Source organism: Poecile atricapillus, chromosome 1 (genome assembly GCF_030490865.1).
Source record: "Poecile atricapillus isolate bPoeAtr1 chromosome 1, bPoeAtr1.hap1, whole genome shotgun sequence".
Taxonomy (NCBI): Eukaryota; Metazoa; Chordata; class Aves; order Passeriformes; family Paridae; genus Poecile; species Poecile atricapillus.
In genome coordinates, this window is record NC_081249.1 from 72,376,303 (window position 1) to 72,400,265 (window position 23,963).

At 43.2% G+C, this 23,963-nt stretch overlaps 1 protein-coding gene across 8 annotated transcripts; it reads left to right on the forward strand.

The window, feature by feature from the left end:
* The first annotated feature begins 7,788 nt into the window (after nt 1-7,788).
* On the forward strand, nt 7,789-19,226 carry LOC131574597 (gap junction beta-6 protein). 8 transcript variants are annotated; one of them, XM_058829148.1, is made up of 3 exons: nt 7,789-7,961; nt 8,376-8,534; nt 17,383-19,226. In XM_058829148.1, exon 3 carries the CDS (start codon nt 17,405-17,407, stop codon nt 18,194-18,196), a length of 792 nt encoding a protein of 263 aa, XP_058685131.1. In that variant the 5' UTR covers nt 7,789-7,961; nt 8,376-8,534; nt 17,383-17,404; the 3' UTR covers nt 18,197-19,226. The 8 variants fall into 8 exon arrangements, with proteins under 8 accessions (XP_058685131.1, XP_058685128.1, XP_058685132.1 ...); XM_058829145.1 differs by having other exon boundaries at nt 8,376-8,499; XM_058829149.1 differs by having other exon boundaries at nt 8,379-8,499.
* Nucleotides 19,227-23,963: the final 4,737 nt, after the last annotated feature.

The following is a 23,963-nucleotide window of genomic DNA, read 5'->3' on the forward strand; positions in this document are numbered from 1 at the left end:
TCCCAAAGGGCAGAATTATCTGAAGTGCAGGGTGGGGCTGAAAAAGGGAACAACTTCAGTGAGTCATTAACATTTTAGAAAAAGACAAAATGCTTCACACAAAATAAAGGTAAAAGGACACATATAGTGTTTAACCATCTATGCAGCATCGGTTTTGCCATGGGAGTGCTTTGCAATTACAAATGGAAAGGTAGACTGTACATTGAAGGGCAGTCCTCAATTTTTCTTAACATGTGCTCCACACTATGAAAAGCCTGGAGCATCTGTATTTTGTATATATCAGCTCCATGAATGCAATCACTATCAGCAAAATGTCTTACCAAACACACAAGATGGAAGATAACAGGAAGAGTCTGGCACCTGCTAATTCTGTTTCTAATTTTAATGTTATTTTAATTGCCATCACAGAGAATGGAATGAAGATTCTGAGGCCCAGTCCTTTTCTCATAACATTTTTTGGGAGGTTTGGCACCAGCTTTCATAGGAACAGGACTGGGCGTTGTACCTTCATATCCCAGTAATGTGAGAGGGATTGCCAGTATCTGTATCATCTGCAAAGTCTAAAGGCCTCTGTAAATTAGCAAATGTGCAGAAACCAACAACAGGAGAGGAACTGCAAATATGAATTCAAAGGGAATTGCCTATAGAGGGGAGAGAACGGATGTTAGAGCAGCAGAAATATGGCTGAGTTGCATTAACTAGGGCACAAAAAAGCTGATTGTTGTGCCTACCATACTGGAAGAAACTTAAGAGAACTGGACTCAGTTTTAGGAGACTGTAAGAAAAAGAAATAAAATGAAATTTGACTGAGTTAAAAAAATAAAAGAAACCATAACACATCAACAAAAAAACAAACCCCAAAACCCAAAGACTGAGCTCTCCTAAAGCATCTTCCAAGGCTTTTATGTATTTAAAATGAAATGTCATCTGCCATATGAAACCCAGAAGGGTTTGAACAAAAATGCCCTAGGAATACAGTGGCTTTTACATGCATGAAAAAAAAGGCAGACAGATTAACTCACTGCAAGTGACTTGGAAGACCCTCAGCCATGCAGTGCAGGTTTCTTCACTGAAAGGGTGGTCAGGCAGTGGAACAGCTGCCCAAGTCACCATCCCTAGAAGTGCTCAAGAAACAACAGGACATAGCACAGAGTGCTATGGTTTAGTTGACAGAGTGGTGTTCACTCAAAGGTTGGACTTCATGACCTTGGAGGTCTTTTCCAACCTAAACAATTCTGTGATTCTGTGAGTGAAGGTTCCTTAAAGACTTGAGGGGGAGAGAGGTGTCTTTGTAGACAATGAGATTCTCTCTTCAAGAAAACATTAACACCTCAGTGAAAAAGAGAGAGCCAGACGAAGGAGCAGAAGCACACCCCATATCTGTTCCCAGAATACAGAAGCCAGATGTCAACTGAAGCTGGCAACTGAATGATGGTGCTTACACTGGAGAGACAAGCACTCCTTCCTGGACTTTCTTCCAATACATGAGACTGAAAAATGGATAGAGAGAGTGCAGATGAACAGGAAGTATGTCATGCCAATAAGGTCTGGATAACACAAAGCCAGAAGGGATATCTGTTCACACAAGATATTGTGCATACTGCACTGCCAGCATGGGCAAAGCTGACCTCACCTGTATGCACTGAAATGGTCATGGAGAAGTCTGGGCTCATGTTGATCATTTATATAAATTCAGACTTAGACCTTAGACACAATGACTTTGGAGAAGAGTAATTCTCTGCTTAAACAAGTGCACGTTTACTCCCAGACTGACATCAGATGGAATGTGGAGCAGAACAGCAGAGAAAAGAGGACAAGATCTACCTATATCTCATGTTTCTGCTGAATGGAGACAGTGAAACACAGAAAGATAAATGAAAGAGGTCAGGGGAGATTGGGGAATGAAGTAAGGGCCAGAAAGTAGAGAGTCAGCAAGAAACCTGAACCACCATCAGAACATCTTAGGTGAAAACAACAGGCTAAAGAGAAGGAGCAGTCAGGGAAGATATCCTTACAGTGGACACAGAAATCTCAAAGCAAGTGAATGGATTGGGGCAGGGAACGGATTAAAAAGAGCCAAGAGCCTAGAGGATGCTAGATAACACAAAACAAGAGGAGGGAGGAGCTTATGGATGATACCTTAAAGGAAGAAAAAAAATGGGTACAGGAAATAGTGGTAATGAAGGAAAGAAAGAGAGCACTGGACAAGTGCTGATGCTTATGTAGGATTCCTGGGCAGAATAGGATACAGAAAAAAAACACTAAAGGAAGGGCAATCTGTCATGCATGAAACAAGTTAAATGAAAAGCCTTCAGGGGAACTCAAGTGCAGCTTTAGAGGAATCAAAGCAGGGAAGGTTACTGTAAGACATAGTGGCGAGAACTCCAGGAGGAAAAGTGGAGACAGTCCCAGGGCTAAAGACAGGAAAAAGCAGAGGACAATGGAAAGAAGAATTAGAGGGTGAGTGAGAGGAACTCTTTGGGTAGGGGACAAGCTACAGGAATGGAAAAGGGGAGCAGGAAGGTAACAGAGGATGTGGCTAGAATAGAACAGAGAACAGGTCCCAGGAGAAGTGCAGGTTGCTATAGGACAAGGGACTGAGGTAGACAGCACGGATTAGGAGCCATGAGCCGTGCTGGCAGCTGGCAGCAGAAGCTTGCTTATTCAGCAAGTCAGGCGGTAATTAATTAAATCAAGTCAGGCAGCAATCAGTCAGTTAAATCGGGTAACAATGACTCAATTAAGTTGAACTGGGGAACAATGAATTTATTACATCAAACCAGGGAACAATGAACCAATTAAATCAGCTGGAAGCCTCCACGGGTCCATCCAGAGCCTGGGCTAGGTGCCACCGGGGTGGGGAACTTGCTGCAGCCGCCTGCTCCAGGAGAAACATCACCACAGCAACTGAGCATCGCTGCTGACAGCCTTGCTTGTCTCCCTCTGCCCAGGGCAGAGAAGGACACGGCAGTCTACAGCCGGTCTGATGAAATGTTTGTAATAAACCAAAGGGGTGGGGAGATAGAAACTGTCAGCTTCCAAATTAGCAATAGTGGTGGAGAAATTACTGGGCTGCCTAAGGATGAAGAAAGCTCTGCCTTTCAAATCAGGCTGATGCTGGATATCCGGAGCTGTCAGCTTATGAAATGGAGAGGCTTTGATGGGTGCCTGACAAGGGGTTAGTCTATCCTAACTAGCAGGCAGGAGAGGTACACTTTCCAAGGCCATCCTGGAAGAGCATGGCTATACTAAAAGACCTGCCCATGCCCATTTTGACATAAAAAAGTGCAAATTATATGGATTGGTGTGAGTCAGGCTGGTCATGTACTGGCAGTGCTAAGAACCATTTTCATCCCCTTTCATTGGTTCCCCTATCATTTGGGATTGAGGGGATTTTTGGGGTTTTGTTGTTGGTTTGGTTTGGTTTTTTTGTTCTCTCCTGTTCCTTCTTCTATCTCCACAAGTAGGGGGCATCACTAAGATCACCAAGTTACCTTAGCAGGAAAGTAGTCAGTATGTTCCTCTTGGGACTTTTTATGCATATCAGTAAACTGAAAATAAAAAAGGGAAGGTCTCATTGATGAGGTCTACCTGAGGTCAAGAAGATGAGGGAGACAGGTACCTGCCCATTATTTAAGAGAAGTGTAATCATAATCGTTCTCTCAGACACCTGTAAGGCCCTTGCAGGTGAAAAAATCCATACTGCTTTTCAAGCCAGTACAAATGCTTGACATGCTGCAATCATTAATAAACAGGGACATTACATGGGCAGCCTTTATCATACTACACATTGTCATTAAAGTAATTATATTGAAAAGGAAATGACTCTTTGGTGATGAGGTCCTGGGATTTGCCCAGAGTGTGTAAATCAGGGCCAACACAATCCCTGTAGGAATGCTGACCAGTAAATTAAACTGAAAATGAAAGCTGAAAAACCGCTTCCTGAGCAGCATACAATAAAGATGGGCTTGGTCTAAGACTTAGTATATTTTATCAGTACCATATATGTATCCCTGTTGTCCCCTAATAAATGTGCCACAGGACAGAAAGAACTTTGAGACACACTGGAACGATAGTTTCACACTGAAGGACTGGATATAATTTTCTTTTCCCTGCTCTGAACTGCTAAATAGTCAGAAGGCAAAAAGAGTCTAATTAGAGATGTGAAAGTTTGGAAAGGAACCAGAAATTTTCAAGAAGAGAAACCTCCTGCTTCCAGTCTGCACCACAGTGCTTGAGCAGCCGTCTGCCATGGAAAAATAGAAAAGAAACTTCCTGGGGTTTGTTTTTTTCTCCTCTTTTATCCCTTCTGAATAATATTGAGAAGGAGCAGTTGGACTTGTTTTTGTTCAATTCTTCAGTCTAATGAAGTACATAAAAATCAGGTTAAAATTTCAGTCAACAGTTTTAGTAGTTTCAGACTCTGGTTTATTAGTGCTCAGATGAAAAACTTGACCTATGCCAATATTTCAAAAAGCGTTATCTAAATGCTCTACAGGTCAGTGATTGTGATTATGACCTTGACTGTGATTATGACCTTCTAAATGAATGACACGCACTATCAAAGAGGCTGGCCTTATCCTAAATTTGGGCTTTATATCTAAAGCTACTTTTGGTCAATAGAATGTTATGACAACTCTCTTAAAAAAAAAATTTTTTTTCAAACTGCATTATCTTGTGAGGCATCTAGTGACACAAAATTTCTGAACTCTGTAACTATCATTTTCCTCTTTGTTTATTTGTCAGTAATGGATGGGATTTATGTTTATCCATCCCTTTCTTCTCACTTTTTACCTTAAAATCGTGTCAATAAACAAAAATGTCATGTCAATCATGTCAATAAACAAAACATATTTATATATATATTATAGTGCACTGCAGGAGAAGGGGCTGTCATAATTCAAAGTAACCAACTGACATGCATTTATTTCACAGTTTTATCAAACAGTAAGTTTGTATGCTAGCTAAATAATACACCATATTTTTATATGCCAGCTAAATAAAAGATTCCTCATCTGTACAGGAATAAATACAATTTAATTCTGTTTATTAGGTCAATTACTAAATATATTAGCAAATATAATAAATAAATTAGTAAATAAATTAGTAAATAATCTCATAAACAAAGATAAAACACTGTGATTAAGACTAGGACTTCCAGTCCTTAAATTCCCAGCACTGACACATGTCCCATTCTTTTTTTTTCTCTAGTGTCCCTTGAGTCATCATTTGTAATCAAAGAGGGTGCTACTGGGTCAGAGAAATATCATTCAACAGATGAGAGATGAAAAAAACTACCCAGTAAAGGAGAACCTGGTCTGCTTCTCCCTGCCACTCATTCACCCAGTGATCCTCACTATCTAGGAAATAGATAGCTTGATATTATCTAATTTTGGAAACACAGATTATAATTTAAGACTTTTTTTTGCTGTCAAAACTGGGTGCTTCTGCCTTGAGAGAAACACCAGGTGTTGGTCCCCAACTGTGACACTCCTGAAGGCAGTGCAGTAATGACACAAGGCAGCACAGAGTGCTCCACACTCTGTCCATGGCTTAACTCCTTTAGGCTTGTCTGCCTTTAGGCAACAGTGAGACCCGTAGGGCCTCGCTTCCACTAGCTTTTCATGGAAAAGACCTTCACAATCATTGAGTTCAACCTTTGACCAACACCATGTGTGCTGAACCACATCACTAAGTACCATGTCCAGATGTTTCTTGAACACTTCCAGGGGTGGTGACTCCACCACTTCTCTGGGCAGCCTCTTCCAGTGTCTGGCCATCCTTTCAATGAATAAATTCTTTCTGATGCTCAACCTCAATATCCCCTGGTGCAGCTTGAGGCTATGTCCTCTTCTCCAGTCATTGGCTACCTGGGAGAAGAGGCCCCACCTCACTATAACCTCCTTTCAGGCAGTTGTACAGAACAATAAGGTCTCCCCTGGGCCTCCCGTTCTCCAGGCTAAACACCCCTCATCTCAAGCTGCTCCTCATAGGACTTAAATTTTTGATTTATATTTGCATGATATTTCTCCTACTGCAAAACAAAACAAAACCAAAGCAAACAAAAAACAACAACTACAAAACAAAAACAAAAAACAAGCCAAAAGTAAACAAACAAACAAAAAAAAAACCCAAAAAACCCCAAACCTCTTTTTGGTGGCAAACACAGCCTTGAAAAAACAGCACAAAATTTGAAATCCTCTGCTGCAACTAAATATAACCAATGTTTAATATATTCTGGACCTTAAAATGATATATTTTACATTTTCAAGTTCACTGAATCAAACTGGAAGGTGACTGGAGAGAGAACAACTGTTCCAGATGTCTCTTCTAAAGCTTTTCCTCCATTAGGAGATAGGCTTTCCCTTTTGCAAAGTGCAGATGCATGGCCAGGCCCAGAGCCACCTCCCTTCCTCACACACGCCATTCACAGGGACCTTGAACGTCATCTGAACACACAACTCCCACAGAAGTCAGCGAGCACAGGTAAACTCAGCCCACAAGTATTTATTGCACATCTAGCTCAGCATCACATCATGTGCCTTGGGCCTTGTCCTACAGCTGCTGCAGTGAACCAATTTCCCATGGTTCCCCCTGGATGGGGTGTAACTAATGAAGGATCCCAGAGCTGATCCAGCTTTGACCAATAGGTTAGATTACAAGCCTCCTCAGACCTCTTCCAACACACATTTTCCTACGGTCCTAATGTACAGGTTCCATGGATCTAACTGCAAGGGTAAGAAAAGGTGTGAGGAAAGATGAACAGTAGAGAGAGAGAGAGAGAGGCGCTAACGTTTAAACCACAGCTGATGATGATTTATCTTTCAAGTATTAGAATGTTTGTGCTTAACATTCCTACCTCTTCTACCTGAATATGAAATAAAATTTAAGTAACCGATTTTTGCTAAATATTTTCCTGGGGATTATTTGTATTCTAGAAGGTGGAAAGACAAGGCAGTAGAATTTTGTTGGAAATCATTTATCATTTGAGTCCACCAAACATGCACAAACACATGAGTTTTTCACCCAAAGTCTGAGCAAATGTCCTGTTTGATCAGTTGTGGTGTATGCTTTCTTCAGAAATTTAGTTAAGAGGTTACAAACCATTTATTTAGTTTGATGTGCCTGTGTGCAAAAGAGGGTACACAGTTTTGGGCAGGGATTTTTGAACCTAAAGTGAATTGTTCCCTCAGCAACTGTATTCCTTGGAAACAGAAAACTTTCCAAAATAGGTCTTTGCTCTGGCAAATACGCACAGCTCCGTGAAAGCCTGTGAGTCCTCAGGGCACTGCTGTAGCATTTCAATCGCACTTGGAAAACAAACCTCAAAAAGCCAGAAACTACTGGCTCTTCCCTCTGTTTGGCCAGTAGCTCTTTTAATGATTTCCAGGAGAAAAGACCTGGCTTTTTTCTGTCCCAAGGCCCTTCTGAATACCTGGATTCCTCAATGTGGGAAAACGACCCCGTTATCTTAAATAGATAGGCATTTCCCCTGAAAAAACCCAGTATCTGCTCTTACCTTGATCTCCCTTCCCCTCAGGGTCTCCCCCCTGCAACCCCAAAGGAGCCCCTTCGCGGCGGGAAGGGGCCCCAGGGTGGACACAAGCCCTTCCTAGCCCTTATTTTGGCTCTTTCCTCCTCACCTCGGAAGCCAAGCCCCGCTGGCCACAGGCCCCTCGGCGGGGCACAGCGGCAGGGCACAGCGGCGGGCCCCGCCCCGGGCTCCCACCGCCGCCTCAGCGGGCGGCCGGAGGAGCGGGGCGCGGGCGGGGGCGGGCGAGGGGCGGGTTAAAAGCGGCGGCAGGTGAACGGGGAGGGACCTTAAAGCTCCGGGGCGGCGAGGCTGGGGCCGCCCGCTCCGCAGTCACCGGCGGAGCCACGCTGATCGGCGCAGCCCGGCCGCGGCGCCGGGAGCTCCCGGCGGGCTGAGCGCCCCTCAGCAGCGGCCGCCGCTGAGGCAGGTGAGGGGCGCGGCAGGGAAAGGAGGGACGGAGGGAAGGCAGGAAGGGGTGCGGCGGGGCAGGGCAGGTGCCCCCGGGCAGGTCCCAGCGGGCAGCTGAGGCCGCACTTGTTGCGTTCCAGCGCGGGGCCGGGGTCGCGGTAGCGCAGCCGGGAGCTCTGGTGGCGCTGCCCGCCGGGGAGGGAGCGGGGCCGGGCGCGGAGCCGCCGTGTGCGCTGCCCACCCTGCCCCGGCAGGATTTACCCTGCCCCGGCAGGATTTACCCTGCTCGTCATGGGCGCTCTCCGCTTCCCGTCCCCAGCTTCAGCGTCACGAGGAGTGCTCTCAACCCTGCGAGCAGTTTTGTTTGGGAATGCTGGTGTCTCTGTTGGTTACGCCTTTAACTTACAGCGAAATCTTTATATTCGTCTCCCAGCAGCTCTCTGTAAGCGCGTTATGTGAAGTACGTACGGCTAGCTACGACACTAAGCAAAATCAAGGCTCCTGCAATTACAGGTAATTTGCGACACGCCTACAGATGTGAAGAGAGCTGCGGGAAGGTAAACAGCTTGCATCAGTAAAACTGACAGGTCCTGTAAGTGTCTGATCACACGCTGGAAACATTCCTTAGAATTACAGGGAGAATAGGAAATGAGGTGTGAGTCAGAAATAAATGTATTTCTGAGTATCGGGGCTGGATAAGATCGCACAAAGAATGAGTACTTATGGCCTTAAATAAATCACAAAGGACATGCTGGAGTAAGGGCAGGAGTGCTTGCTTAGTTCCTGGCACTAGCTAGTAGCTGGGCATGTTCTGGGCATGACTGGCTTTTCCGTCATCAGGTTTTCCTAGACTGGGTGTTACTTTTGCCGTCTCTCATGTTGAAGACTCTCTCCCCTGTTCTCAACAGAGGAAATTATTTTTTTTTCTTGCACCCCATTCGTTTTCACCATGTAGTCTGGAAATACTCTTGAGACAACAGGCAGAGGGTTGCAAGAAGGAAGTCGCCTTTTGTCATAAGAATGCTCTTACATAGCAGGGTTTATAACTTTAATGATTAATGGCTGTGTCCTGTATAAAATACTGTGAGGGTTTGGGTCTGGATTTGGTCTGGGATCACCACAGGATACGTGTGTACACCGAGTCAAAAGCGGAATAAAATATATTTTCATCCTTGATTTTGTTGAGGGAGTTATGTAATTTTTAACGTTTCTTGGCCTCCACTGCTCAGCCTGGAAACTCTACTTGCCAGATACATCCTTTGAAGAGCCCCAGAGAAAAGACAGTAGGCAACAGGATGTTCGTGTGATTGGGTTAGATCTACATTAGAGAACAAAGCAATGGTGGGACAAGCCTCAGCCTCGTAGAAGGCGGTACCTCCATGTGTCAACTAGGCATTGTAATGTAAATTTCCAGGTGGGCTTTTCAGCCCACATTTCCAGAGCCATGAGATTACATCTATGCTGCATGTGTCATATGTACGTGAAGGAGACTACAGATGGTCCCCAGAACTGTCAGTCTCATAATTGGTGGGATTACATATCTCAGAGCTTAAAAATGGAACAGTAAAACCCCATGAATTAGCATGCTTCTCTAGAGAAATTGATTCTGTCTTGACAGGGCTAATTCTCTCAATTTGCTGAAGCTGGGCCTGTGGGGCCTCTGATAGTTTCGCTGTTTTGCATCCCTTGATGCAAACAACAACCCAGGTAGTTTGTTTGGGCAGCCTCATTTATTTTGTGCAAAAGAGGTAGTTGTGCACTGAAAAAATTTTAGCAGACTATCTTAGTAGCTGGAAAGATAACAGCACTTAGAGTTAAATGTGCAAGCTCATAATAGTTACTGCATAACCTCAGTAGGTACTTGTGAGTAAAGAGGATGCTTTTGCAAGTTGATTCCTGTGAACAGTTCCAGTTAAATCAGTGGTCCCAGACACTGCATGAAATAGGAGCGTGGGTTGAAGCTGTTTTTTCTTTTGATGTTTCCCCTTGTTCTGTTTCTTGCTGATTTTAATTGTTACTTAATGATGACTGATGAGGTATCTGAAAGGAGAACTGTGATTCTTGCCTGGCTAAACACCCATTTGTGGAAGAAAAAGCTTGAAGTGATAATATATGAGGGGAGATAATGTGCTGTCAAAACAACAGGAATGTGGAAAAAGAGAAACCCATCTCCTATTAGTTGATGAAAGAATGTGGAAACTAATTATATTCCTTATCTCACACCTGCATTTCTTCCTGTAACAGAGTTTTAAAAAGAAAAAAGTTGCTTTTGACTTCACTCTTGATAAATGAGATAACAAAATACATGCTCAAGGAAAAGCTGCAGTGCAAAATGATAGTGTTTATAAGTTTAATTAGTGTTTCCAAAAGGGTATGAGCTCTGAGTGTGAAAGAAAACAGCCTTATTAATTTTGGAGGAAAGGAGAGACTTGTAGAGAGGATATAGACATTTGCCTAGGTGTAGGAGGATGGAAATAGGAATTAGGTAACAGGCTTTAAAAAAAGAAAGTAAAAAGTAACATTAAAAAGTTGCTCTGATGATCAGATGTGGGGCACAGTATCTCTAAAACTAAGATATGGAAAATAGGATTCTTGTATCAGTGGAGACATGGTCCTTGGGAATTCGACTTTCTTCCAAAGAAGCTTAAAGCACACTTTGAAGGAAAGGTTTACAGGGGAAAATGGCTGAGACAGGCTAAACTCTAATAGGACTTGTGCCATCTCGTTATACCTTCAAGTGTGACTCTGATTTCCTGTTCTATATGAGTGGAATGAATTTTGTGCAGAGAACATTCTGAAGCATAGTAATCTCCAGTTACACTTGCAGGTTGGTGAAATAGGTATGGATGTTTCCAAGCACCCTTTGAAAATGACTTAAAACTTGGGTGAGGGCATGAATAGGGTGTTGTGGGCAAAAACTGAACCCTTAAATGCTCTACATATTTAAGTAGCATAATTTTTAAGTAACATTTGACTACATACAAATTGGGTCCTAATCTGTTAGGTTTCTCTGGATTTCATGCTGGTTTAAATTAGAGCAAAGAATGCCTCCTGTTTTCCTAAACTTGAGTAGAAGGAAAGAACAATGCTTGCAGTGTTCAGACCTGCAACTGTCAGAGGTTTCCTGTTCCCGATTAGTTTTTGCCTGTTCTTGTGTCAAATCAGATATACTGTAATCCCTCTGTCATGATTCTTCTCTCTAGTTTCCACTCTGATCTGGAGATAGTGTTCAGAACAAAGTTTGAGAGCTACTAGAGAGACTTACACAGACCTTTGTGGTTCTTAGGCTGCTCCTTTGATCTTTTTCAGCTTTTTAGGAAAGGAGTTGTTGGTATTCCAAAGTCATCCAGCTGTATACTCCTTGAAGTTTTTAATATGCTGCTGTGAATTTAAAATAGCTGGAAGCTACCTATTAAAGGATTTTAGTTGCCAAGGCCTAAGTTCAAAGCTTTGTCTTCTTACATTTTGAACTCTGCATTAAAGCTATAGCAATGTAGGGAGCTGCGTTCTTTTTCAGATGTCAGAAATATCCTGGCTGATTTAATTCAAGCTCTGTGCTTCTAGCTTTGAGCTGCTACTTATCTGTCTTGGTCCACTGAGCCTCTGAAGCTTGTAATTGCAGTGGAGCATTTCAGGAGAACAGCCCTGTGAGATGGTGAGATTTTTGTTATCTCTTGTGTAATGTCTGGGAAACTGAGGCATGAGGCAGACTGACAAATTAGGTAGGAAGTCTGAGCAAATTAGCAAGTGCTTGCTGTAGCCTGTGTACCAGCCTTTCTTGGTGAAATAAAAGGACGCTGTCTTTTGGAAGATGTTAATCTGTATTTATTAAAGCTTCTTTGCTTCAGCCTTGGCAGTGCTGCTGCTCTTGTAGAACAGAACCAAAACTAACTTAGCAATAGGAAACACAAAATCTACGCACTGGCAATTAAGTGCTTACTGTAAACTAGATGCCAGGTTGGCAGGGTGGAGGCATGCTGATGCAAAACTGCTGAAACCCAGACTAGTGTGTTCCTCAGATCTGAGTAATGACACGGCATTATGCAGCTCTAGGACACCTCGGTGCTGGTTATCAGCTCCCCTGCTGTGAGCCATTGCTCCAGTGCAGCTGTTGAGATCAACACCTGAAGGGAAAGTTGTCTCAGCAGCACATTTGAATGCATGTTGGACCTCAACATGCAGCAGTACTTATTGTGCTAAGTTGTGTCATAAAATAATTTTGGTAATGATTTTGCATGTTAGTTTAGATGTTCTGAAGCTTTTCTATGGCAAAAGTTTTGCATAAAACTGCTACTCTTGGGTATGTGAGCTACCTTTGTCCCCAGCTTGAAGGGCAGGGAGGGACACTTGAGACCAGTGTTTTTTTGCTTAAAGATTATCTTGGTTAACACATTCGCACATGGGATAAAGTGACTTTTGTCTTGGCAGTCAGCTGATCTTTTATCAGTATCCGGAGGCACTGCTGAAAGTGATGGAATGTCGCACCAAACTCCTGGTACACTGTACACTAAAATTCTGATAGAAGTGGAGTCATTGCGAACACCCTCTAAATTTCTGTGTAAATTCAGTACAGTAAATAAATTGGTATTGAAATTGAAGGGGAGAATGGTTTAATAGTAGTCTGAATTTATGCATAAATTAGGGATCTGTGGACCTCTTTTTGAATGGCACTCTTAGATGTTCCTGCAGTATAAACAGGTATTGTAATACTTGGTTATGGCTACTTTTTTTTTTGTTTGATAATATCCTATAGCACAAGTACCATATATGTATGTGATAGAGATGTATCTTCTGTTGTTTTTACACCTTCACTGTATTCCAGCTGTGGATTTAGCCAGTGAGCAATGATTTTCCAGTATAACAATCTTTAACAAAGGAAAATGGTGTCTGTTAACAAGCCAGCTGTACTCATAAACAGGGGAGCTCAGCGATGATTGTCCTTAGTGTTGTGAATTGCAGGATTTTCATTGGGCGTATGCACTGTGCTGTGATTGCGGTTTAATGTAGGCTTACAGGAGCTAGCTTTAAAGTAGAAGGCAGTCTAGCCATGGCAGCACAGAGCTCAAAATACTGCCCATAAGCTGGAGAACTACAGAAGGAGTTAAGCTGTAGTTCTTCTCTTGCTGTTGTCTAGCTTACTAGTGGAAAAAACCCACAAAGCAACAAGAAGGAAAAACAAACCCCAACTGAAACACCCGCTTATGTGGCTATGTTGTGTGATCATACAGAACTGTATGATCAATTTTCCCTTGTAACTTAACTTTTTAGTCAAGCATGGTGATCTTTTATGATTGTTTTTAACTGTAAACTGTAACAACCATATCCCTCTGTAGTCCTGTAATTGTTGAAATGAAAGAGAAGGTGCTGGTGGTAGTAGAACAGATATCTATGTGGAGGCCTGGAGAAGCTCATTTTCTTGCCCAGCTGCAAGTTTTGTGAAGGAGAATTTAACATTTAATCCACTCCCCTGTAAGAAATTATTCTAAATGCTTAGTTACTCAACCTTGCTAACTTCAGCTGTCTTCTGTTCTCCCCAGTTCTTTCCTTTATAACCAATCCCTATCCTCATTGCTACTTTACAATTTTTCCCCAAAATTCACCTAAGCTTTCATGTCTTTAATGTGTTTTTGTAATGTTCTGTACCAGCAAACTAGAGAAGTCATTGGCTGTCTACATACTATTATTTCTGTAAGCAATTGGCAGGATTTGTTCACATAGAATAGGATTTGCTCATGTAGAAACAGTATCTGGACTGGCTCTATATAAATAGGACTCATCAACCCATTAAAGGGGTGTAATTTTCCTGCTTTCTTCTCCTTTGGTCAGCAAGACAGTTAATATTTTACTTGCTAGTGAAAAGGGAAGCAAGTATTTGAAAGAAAGATAACGTGTGATCAAGGCTCTAGCTTTTGAGTGAGTAAAGAGTAAATGAGCCATTATATCAGTACAGGTAGCCCTGACTGAGTGTTTAGTTGGAGTGATCTGCACTGGTGGCTTTAATACTGTGAAGGGCCATACTTGGCTTACTTAAATTCTGCTTGGATCACTATGTCTGTGTGTGTGTTGGAGAGTGGTGGACATTTTGGCAGTGTCTGAATTGCCTTCATTGGATCCTCTAAATCTCATTGAGGAGAACTGTTTAAAGCCAGCTAGTAGGAAACACTGTGGCCAAAGTATTTGGATGGCATTCAGGCTGCCTGGGTATGGCACTATAATCTTAGAAGTGCCACCTTTCAGGGAGAAGATAGTGAGCTTTCACTGGTGTCTGATCAGTGCCTGTAGCACTCTGGAGTAGTCCAGAAGTTATATAACTCTCTACGAATGTCAAAACAAGCCTGAAAGGCTGTGAGCATGAAGGGGCAAAGGTTGGTGACTTGCTCAGTAGGCAGTGGGAAAAGCAGTGGCAGGAGGAGCTGAAAAGATAGCTGGAAGATTTGGTAAGGTATGTGGGAAGGGTGAAGGGAGGAATGTTTGGGCAGATATGAACAAATTTTTGGAAAGGAGAGATGTCACCAAGAGACTCTGGGCAAAAGACTGCCTCTTCAAAGCATGGTGGCTTGTTCTCCTTTCTTGATCCAGATACAGGTATGTCTTTGCTAGAACTGAAGCACAGTTTTTTGACTTAACTAGCAAATATACTCCCAGAGAAGATGGAGCAAGTCAGATGAAGAGGAGTGTTTATTATATTCAGCATTCAAGCTTTTCCAACCCCTCTTTCCCACTGACTGCTCATTCTTACCCATGCTTTGCAATTTACAGCCTGGGGTTCTTGTAGTGGTGGTTTTGTTGTTTGTTATTTTTTAATGAAGCTGTCCTTTTCAGGTCATTTGTGGGTCTGTGCTGGTAAGCAGATGGATGAAATGGATCAGGTTTAAAAAAACCAAACCAACCAAAACATACTAGTCCTGGGAAGAATTTACAGACACGTCACCTGTTTTATAACGTGCCTTCATGAAGTCACAGTTGATGAACTGTAGGAGAATCTTAAGAAAAAACAGGACTAGGGGACCTTCTTGAGCTAACTGCACACTGGGGAACTTGTATTTTGAATCTCCTTCTGCACAGGGAGGAGGAAACAAATCCATGTGAAGCTATAACAAAATGGTAGCATTATTGGTGTGCAATGAGATGTGAAGCTAAGAAACAGGGCTTATGAGGAGCAGATACGCAGGTTTCACTTCAGTCTTTTCACTCTAAGAAGATGGTTGACAGGCAGGGAGAAGATGGAATGGCTGGGAAGAAAGTAAGGGCTCTGGTGGAGTTACAGGATAGGTGGATAGTGCGTGTAATATCACAGTTTGCATGGTGCCAGTCTTCTACAGGATTTATTTTCAAATGTTCATAAGTATTTTTAGTTGTAATACTTGGTTGTAGTGTCATTTTATAAGTAGTGTAATTGCCATTTGTGTAATTGCCAATAGTAACAGAATGCTAAAAAGTTGTAACTGTCTCTCTGTTTAAAACAGCGATAATTGCCAAGGCAAATTCTGAAAGAATTTTCATCAATCAGACGACAGAAAAAGGGGTGGAAACAGTTCAAAATCCAGCTGATACGTTTAGTATTAAGGGTCTTTCCTGTGTCCTCCTAGGGTTGTTATCCTACAGAAACTCTGTAACTGTATGCTAATGAAAAAAAGACTCTTTTTTCTTAGAAAAAGTAACCTAGCAGGATAGCAAGATAAGTCTGTTTCAGGACTGGTTTCAGTCACATACAGAGGAAATGGCCCATATAGATTGTGCATCCTGTAGGAGGCTCAGGAAAAGTTCTCTCCAATCTGAAGGAGATCTTGGATCTCCCCCTCGGTTTTCACCTCCTGGAGTATAACCCCACACAGTCAACCAGCAGGATCTGAGGGAAATGTAATTTAAGGAACTAGTGAAGGGAGATTACATTTAAATCCCAGTAACTCAAGGAAAAGATTGTGTTGTGTAACAATTAAGTGTTCTCATTTTCTCTGAGCTGTTGTGTACTTTGACTGATACTCAATCAGTGTGGCCTACTGACTATATGTAACTTGCTGTGAACCAGGAAGGTTTTTGACATTACTCAGAATGGGAGTGTGACGTGGAAGACAACTACAGAATAGTGTCGTCATTTTCTTCCTCACACAGTGTGATCCAGCTCACAGTCAGGAAAATCTTGTGATTGATATGATGACCTTCTTGCCAGTAGCTGGTCTTTAAAGGAACTTTGAAAAAATTATTTTGATTATTGGTGCCTTGTGCTGTAAATGCCAAAGAAGTATGGGCTCTGAGATACAAACAAATTAACAATGTTGTGAAATAAAATCCTTCACAAGCAGTTTCAGAGCCAAGAGATCTGTGAGCACTCTTAGAGGGTCCTGGCTGATAGGCACAAGAAATGCCAATTTCTTGCATTCGGAGTTAGCTTGCAAACTAACTTCTAAATCCATCTGAGGTGGAGGGGTGGGGGGAGATGGGCTGAAATGTGTCTGAATGCTCTCTGTGGAAAAGCTGTTTGTGGAAGCTGTGAAAACTTGACAATTGTGGTGCTCCAGAGGAGACCAAAGGGTGAAATCCTTAATTTGTTACAGTCATAGTACTTTGAAACTCACCTGCTGGAAACTACATGATTCTGTTGAAAAAGTCTCTGAGCTACTTCTGGCTTGTCTGAACTCTTCAAATGTTGACTATAGCATTCTATCAGCCTCTGAAATGTCTCCCCTAATCTAGGACTAATGAAGTCTGTGCTGTGAGGTGGGAAAAAAGCCCAACCTCACAGGTATTCACAATGAAGGAGTCTTTATCCAGTTACCCTAGGCCTTTTTTGTAGTTAGTGGAAAGAAAAGCAATTTTGGTATGAATCTTAATCATTGATTTAAAATGTCCAACTTGAGATGGATAATGACCAAGATTTTACCTTCTTTGTTTCAAGCTAGTGTAGAGTTTGCTTTGACTAAGAATGCAGTCACACTTCTTAAACTCAAGGTCTGTCTTTATTGTTATATACAAATAATCATTAATTATACTATAAAGAAAAGGATAAACCAATTTGCCTTGATTTATATAGGAAGTCTCTGTCTAACACATAATTTTTAAACACAATATCTAGCTTACTTTTGATGTCTTCTATTACTTTGCTACTGTTATCAAGCCATTAGAAGATGTATCTTTTAATTTAAGGCTGTTTATCACTTTCCCGTCTGTCTTTCCTACTTAATGTGTCATTGGCAAATACACCTAGGAGTCAAATGAACGTGGTGCCATGTGTGTAATCCAGTATGAAATATTACCTGCTGATATGTGATTAGGTTATCATTTATGACTAGTTGTAGGTAAGCCCACTGCGTCAACAAAATGTTACCACATCCAGTGAATATGCTACAATTATGATATTGCCTTTATTTTAAACCATATGCTTGCTGGTATTGGTTTCCTGTCTTGATTAATCTTAGTTTTGTTTACTTGTCTTGTCTTAGGTCAGAGGATTGAAACAAGACAATGGATTGGGGAGCTCTGCATACCATTTTGGGAGGTGTAAATAAGCACTCCACCAGTATCGGGAAGATATGGCTCACAGTCCTCTTCATCTTCCGTATCATGATCCTGGTTGTGGCTGCAGAGAGAGTCTGGGGAGATGAACAAGATGACTTTGTCTGCAACACACTTCAGCCTGGCTGCAGAAATGTTTGCTATGATCACTTTTTCCCTATCTCTCACATCAGACTCTGGGCCCTGCAGCTGATCTTTGTCTCCACACCTGCTCTGCTGGTGGCCATGCATGTGGCTTACAGGAGGCATGAGAAGAAAAGGCAGTTCAGAAAAGGAGACCAGAAATGTGAATTCAAGGACATAGAGGAAATCAGGAAACAGAGGTTTCGTATTGAGGGGTCCTTGTGGTGGACGTACACCAGCAGCATCTTTTTCAGACTGATCTTTGAAGCTGTCTTCATGTATGCGTTTTATTTCATGTACGATGGGTTCCGAATGCCTCGCTTAATGAAGTGTAATGCCTGGCCCTGCCCCAACACTGTAGACTGCTTTGTTTCCCGACCTACTGAAAAGACGGTGTTCACCATTTTCATGATTGCTGTGTCCAGCATTTGCATTCTTTTAAATGTGGCTGAATTGTGTTACTTACTGACAAAGTTTTTCCTCAGAAGGTCTAAAAAAGCTGGAAATTCAAAACAGCAACCCAACCATGAGAATAAGGAAGAAACCAAACAAAATGAAATGAATGAGTTAATATCTGATAGCTGCCAGAACACAGTTATAGGGTTTTCAAGTAGCTAAGGTGGTGTCAATGCTGATGTTCACTCTTTTTGGAGTGAATGTTTTATTTAAAGGCTGCAAATGAAATTTGTTGTAAGAAACAAAGTTGGGTGAGATTTTGATGCATAGTGTCAGATGATGAGTATGTATGTGTCTGGGAAAGTCAGGGCAGCCAGCCTAAGCATGTGAAAATTGTGTGAGGATTAAATAGGAAGATGCACTTTCCTATGAGTACCCTTACAAGCTGACTATGACAAGTGGGAAAGTCCACTGCTACCTTCATGCTGACACAGCGCCTGAAAACTAAATGCAACAGCAATAAGAACAAAACTCTTTCCAAGCTAGGTATTGTAGTATTACAAGATGTTTTGTAATAGCGATAGTTTTTACTTGTGAACTGATGATTAAAATATTTTTCTAAAATCTAAGATTCCATATGTTACTTAAGGTGTTATAGTACACAACTGACTGTGTTTTATTTCTTAATCAGGCATATGCAGACAAACCCTGTAATATCATATTCATAGAGAAGAGACAGCAATAGGCTACATACATCTTCACAGCTTTGCAAGTGCTGCTTGAGTGGGCAGGTAGCTGGAGGCGCTTGCATACGTGCTGCTGGCTGTAGGGGAATTGTATGAAAGCCCACCAGTGTGGATAATTGAGGTAGCTAGATTCTGAGTGCAAACTCATGCCTAAAAACAGCACGAGAATATAGTTATGGCCTATGCAGGCTTGTTTAAACATCTAGCAGACCTGGTAATCTTACCAATCTCTTCATTGCATACTGCCAGTTTTATAGCAACTTACTTGAGTTCATGTAGATGTTTATTTCTCCAATGTATTAGCTGTATTTGTTTCTTTATACTGTATCGCATCATGGAACTTTTTTGGTTTTGATTTGTTTGCTTTTTTTTGTAGTAGACTGATGGTGCTGTTATGAGACTAGAATCTGTCTGGTTTCAAGGACATGGAAAAGTATTACTGGAAATGGAGCAAGTCTTCTGAATAAAAGGCAAACACTTTAACTGTTCTTAGTGAAGTGAGAGTCTATATGTGAATGCTAGGCTAGATTTTAAGTAGGAACTTAGAAAAACATTTTCAAGTAGAGACTCTACATCCAAAGCACACATAACCCCTAGACAGCTCTCATTCCCATCCAGGGCCCTGATGCCCTAACTCTGTTGTCCATACTCTAATGGAGATACACAGGTAACTCTTGAGTGCATGGTAGTATGTGGCTGTGGGAGGGGTGTGCTTGTGAAAGCAGGGGAACCTGAAAGTCAGAGGTGCATGCAATGTCTTGTGTGCTTCCTGTTTTGGGCCGCTTCTTACCACCATGGATACACTGACCTCGGTAGAGCTAAGTTTTGGGGGTTGGTTTGTTTGTTTGTTGTAATCCATTTCACAAATGGATTAACCTCCCTGTTTTTGTATAATGGAGCTACTCTTCCAAGGTGCAGAACAAAGAGCAGGTGTCCTTAGGAGCAGATACTGCAGAGTGCTGTTGTATCACACTTCTTACAGGTGCTGGCCCAGCTCTGTGTGTTCATGTTGTAAGAGAGCTTGGGTGGGTTGGTGGTTTTATGTGTGAACTAGTAAAACCGGAGCAGGGACGAGCCATGGGAGAGGGAAAATACCTAGAGTCAGCTCTGTCCCTGCATGAGGGCCTGAGCTGAGCCCTGTCATTTATCTATTCTCTTACACTGGCAAACTCCTGATCTTTCCTGCCTTCACAGCACATTTTCTATTTTAATCACTGTTGTGAAAAGAAGTTACTGATAGTCTTCTGAATGTGTCTACCAGCAAGCTTGAGGAAAAAGTATGCACAACTATAGTATATTAGTGTATCTTAGTCTCTGCAGATTTAAAGAAGCTGTTCCTTTAGGGTCAGGAAAGTGGGTGCTCAGGCTGTACCTTGCTGTATCACCCCACAGTCTGCCCAGAGTGAGTGATTGTTACCCAAGCAGAGTGATTGTTCCAGAATGTGGAGATACAGCTGCTCCTTCCAGGACTGTGTTTCATAGAACACCTTGAGACTTGACTTTCATTTGGGACATCTGTGGATCATATACCATATATGAATGGAGATCAGTTAACAATTATGTTTGATTGGGTCTTACCTCCTTGGTTATCAATTTGAAATAGCCCTATGCTGAATGCCAATAAACCTGTGAAATACTTTGAGGGAGATAAGTTTTCCTCAGTTGGAGGAGGGGTGGTTTTTCTTGGTCTATGATAAAATGCAGGCCTGCAAAACCCCAAATGGGGCTATGATGATAGCTCTCTGTGGTTTTTCTTTTCTTCCTCACAGGTTTTCAGTTAGTTCTAGTCCAGCAGTTAGTTTTTTCTAGAACATCAGCTCCATGACCGTTTTTCTTTTCATTGTGGGTAAGTGGGCAAAGTTTCAATGAAGAAATGGGTTGTCTGCAGTCCTTTGTAGGCCAGCACAACTCTGTGTGTGGCCATGCTGTAAATGAATCCCAGTTGGCTGAACATTTCCTGCATTGTAGCAGGACCTGCTAAGGTGCAGTCTGGCAACACTGCCCTGTTGCTGGTGTCCTGGCAGCCAGATGGGTTGGGAACAAATGTTCCAGTCCCTGTCCAATCTGCACCAAGGGCAGCTGTAAATCAAAGAGTCGGAGCCAATCCAAGGCTTCACTAGCACTAAGCTATTGATCATCTCAGCAGGCAAGACCAGTTGTGACTGATGTGTTTGGCTGAAATATTTCTTCTCATTCTATGTACAACCCTCATTATGAACACTCTCCTCTGAAATATCCCTGCTGCGAATTGTGGCCTCAGCAGAGGAGGCAGCTGTGTTTTGTAGGGTCACAGCTAACCCTTTCTGCAGGGAAAAGCCAAGCTGCTTTCCTTGGTTTCCAACTTCCTCTGCCTTCCCAAACTGGTTGGGGCTGCTCTGAACTGCAAAGCACACCCATCCCCAGATGTTCTCTGTGCTTACTCTTGCTCCTGCCCTGCAGCCTGGGGAGAGGGTCTCCCCAGCCCTCTAAATCTCTGACTTACTGGTGACCAGTTTGTACTGTACTGGCAGCACCATCCTCCCATGGTAGTTCAGCCAGTTTTCTCTGATGGCAGCTGGCTCAGTTGTCTCTGCCCATCCCTGCTGCAGTTCCCCACCCTGTGATTTCTCCTTTGTTATGCCTACGGCAGAGATTGCTTAAATTGGTTTTGATGCCAAACAATTAATCAGAGCCTCTGGAAAAGCTCCCTTGCAAATTCCCTGCATCCCCTCCCACCTTCTTATGTTGCTGTCCTTTCAAGCAGGCAGGAGCCTTGATGGCCTATGAGTGCAGCAGTACTGGCTGCTGGACTTTATTCCTGTTATGCACCGTGGGCCTTGACTCCAGCACCGCTGCACACCCTCCTCCATCTTTCTCTCTTCCTCTCAGCTCAGCCCCATTACAACTTTGACTCTGTTTTTCTATTGACATGGGCCTGTCCCAGCAGCCCTGCATGCCAAAGAAGTAAAATGCATGACACCAGCTGTGGGATGGTCTGAACCCGCTCTCCTCCTTTTGCACATTGAAGCTGCCTCCCCTATGCCAGGTGCTGCAGCCATGAGCTCTTTGCTGCTAGGTTAGAGTCATTTTGGCTCCCCAACCCTTTCCATGGTGTGTGTTGTGTCAGCCCAGTGCCTCACCCACCCTTGCCCTGCAAGAATGTGCTGGAAAGCTTTGCCACAGCCAGCATGAGGCAGACCTCTGCTCTGAACTGCCTAGTATTGTTTTTCTATTGCCACTGTTACCTGTATTCCCCTTACTGAGCCAAAGCTGTATTATAATCCTGCTGAAATAAATCTATTTCACAGAATAATGGAATAGTTTGGGTTGGAAAAGACCTTGAGAGGTCATCTAGTACACCCTTGCAATGAGCAGGGATGTCTTCATCTAGATGAGGTTGCTCAGTCCCATCCAATGTAACCCTGACTCTTTCTAGTGATGGGGCATGTACTGTCTCTCTGAGCAGCCTGTTCCAGTGTTTCACCACCCTCATTGTAAAAAATGTCATCCTTTTATCTATCAAGTCTGAATCTGCCCTCCTTTGATTTAAAAACATTACTCTTGTCCTATTGTAAGTGGGCCTGCTAAAAAGTTCATCAACATCTTTCTTATAAGCCCCTTTTAACTACTAAAAGACTGCAAAAAGGTCTTGTTGGAGCCTTCCCTTCTCCAGGCTGAACAACCTTAATTCTCCCAGCCTGTCTTCACAGGAGACACCTTCCATTCCTCTGATTGTTTCTGTGGCCCTCCTCTGGACACACTACAACAGGTCCACACTTTTCTGTTCTGAAAACTTCAGAGTTGCTGCAGCCCTGCAGGTGGGGTCTGAGCAGAGCAGAGCAGAGGGGCAGAATCCCCTCCCTGGCCCTGCTGCCCACGCTGCTCTGGATGCAGCCCAGGACACCTTTGGCTTTCTGGGCTGGGAGTGCACACTGACAGCTCATGGCCAGCCTCTCATCCACCAGCACCACCAAGTCCTCTGCAGGGCTGCTCTCAATCCCTTCATCCTGTTGATACTTAGGGTTGCCCTGACGCAGGTGCAGCACCTTGCATTTGTCTTTGTTGAACCTCATGAGGTTCCCATGGGCCTACTTCTTGAGCTTGTCCAAGTCCCTCAGGTGTGTCATTTGAAAACTTGTTGAGTTTTCACTTGACCCCACTGTGTATATCTGATATCACTGATGCAGCTATTACAGAATATTCTGAGTTGGAAGAGACCCACAAGGACCATGAAGTGCAACTCTTAAGTGAAGGGCCCCATATAGGGATCAAACACACCACCTTGGTGTTATTAGCACTGTACTCTACCCAACTGAGATAACCTCAGTGGCTCAAATTTAAGGTCATATGGTTTGAAACCACCTGCCATGGCAGAGGAAAGGGGATATTGAACAGTCTGGTCCCAATATGGAGGTGGTCCCTGTGGGACACCACTTTTTGCTAATCTCTATTGGGACATTCAACCACTGACCACTCCTTTTTGGATATTACCATCCCAACTTATTCCTCATCTACTGAACAGCATACCTATTAGATCCATCTCTACATTTCAGAGAGAAGGATGTTGTGAGTGGACTGTGCCAAAGGCCTTACAGAAATGCAGGTAAATGATGCCTGTAGCCCTTCCCTTGTCCGCTGCTCTAGTCACCCCATAACAGAGGGCCACTGGGTTGGTTAGGCAGGACTGGCCTTTGGTGAAGCTGTGCTGGCTGTTCCAAATCACCTCCCTGTCCTCCATGTGCCTTAGCCTCTGTGCTCTCAGAAAGCATGGCTCTGAAGCCAGAGGGACTGTCAGGATGAGACCCTACACCACACTGGCCACTGCTGTCCCGTCAGGTGGGCCCACGGGCAGAGACCGTCTCCACCTCAGCAAACTTCCTCATAGGGACATTGCATTGGGCTGCAGTGAGAGCATGACTGGTGTGGCAGCCTTTGCCCTGCCAGAGGCAGTGTGTACACCCATTTCCCTGAACAGCCCTGTAACATCAGGCTTTTATTTCTCAGCTTCGGCATCTAAAGATGAATGGCCTCCTCTTCAGCTTCCACAGAAGCTGAAAATTGCCTTCACAAAAAAAGATGGTGGGGGGGTGCAAATAACACTTCTGCAGTTTCCCACCCACTTGTCCCTGCACCCCTGATGCTGTTTTGGAGTACGACTGCTTCTCCAGCATCCATGCAGAGCTGGGTGGCTCAGGTGGGCTTCTCCAGAAAGAAGCACCCAACACTGTGACCGACAATCTTGGAGCAATGGACAGGTGGGTCCG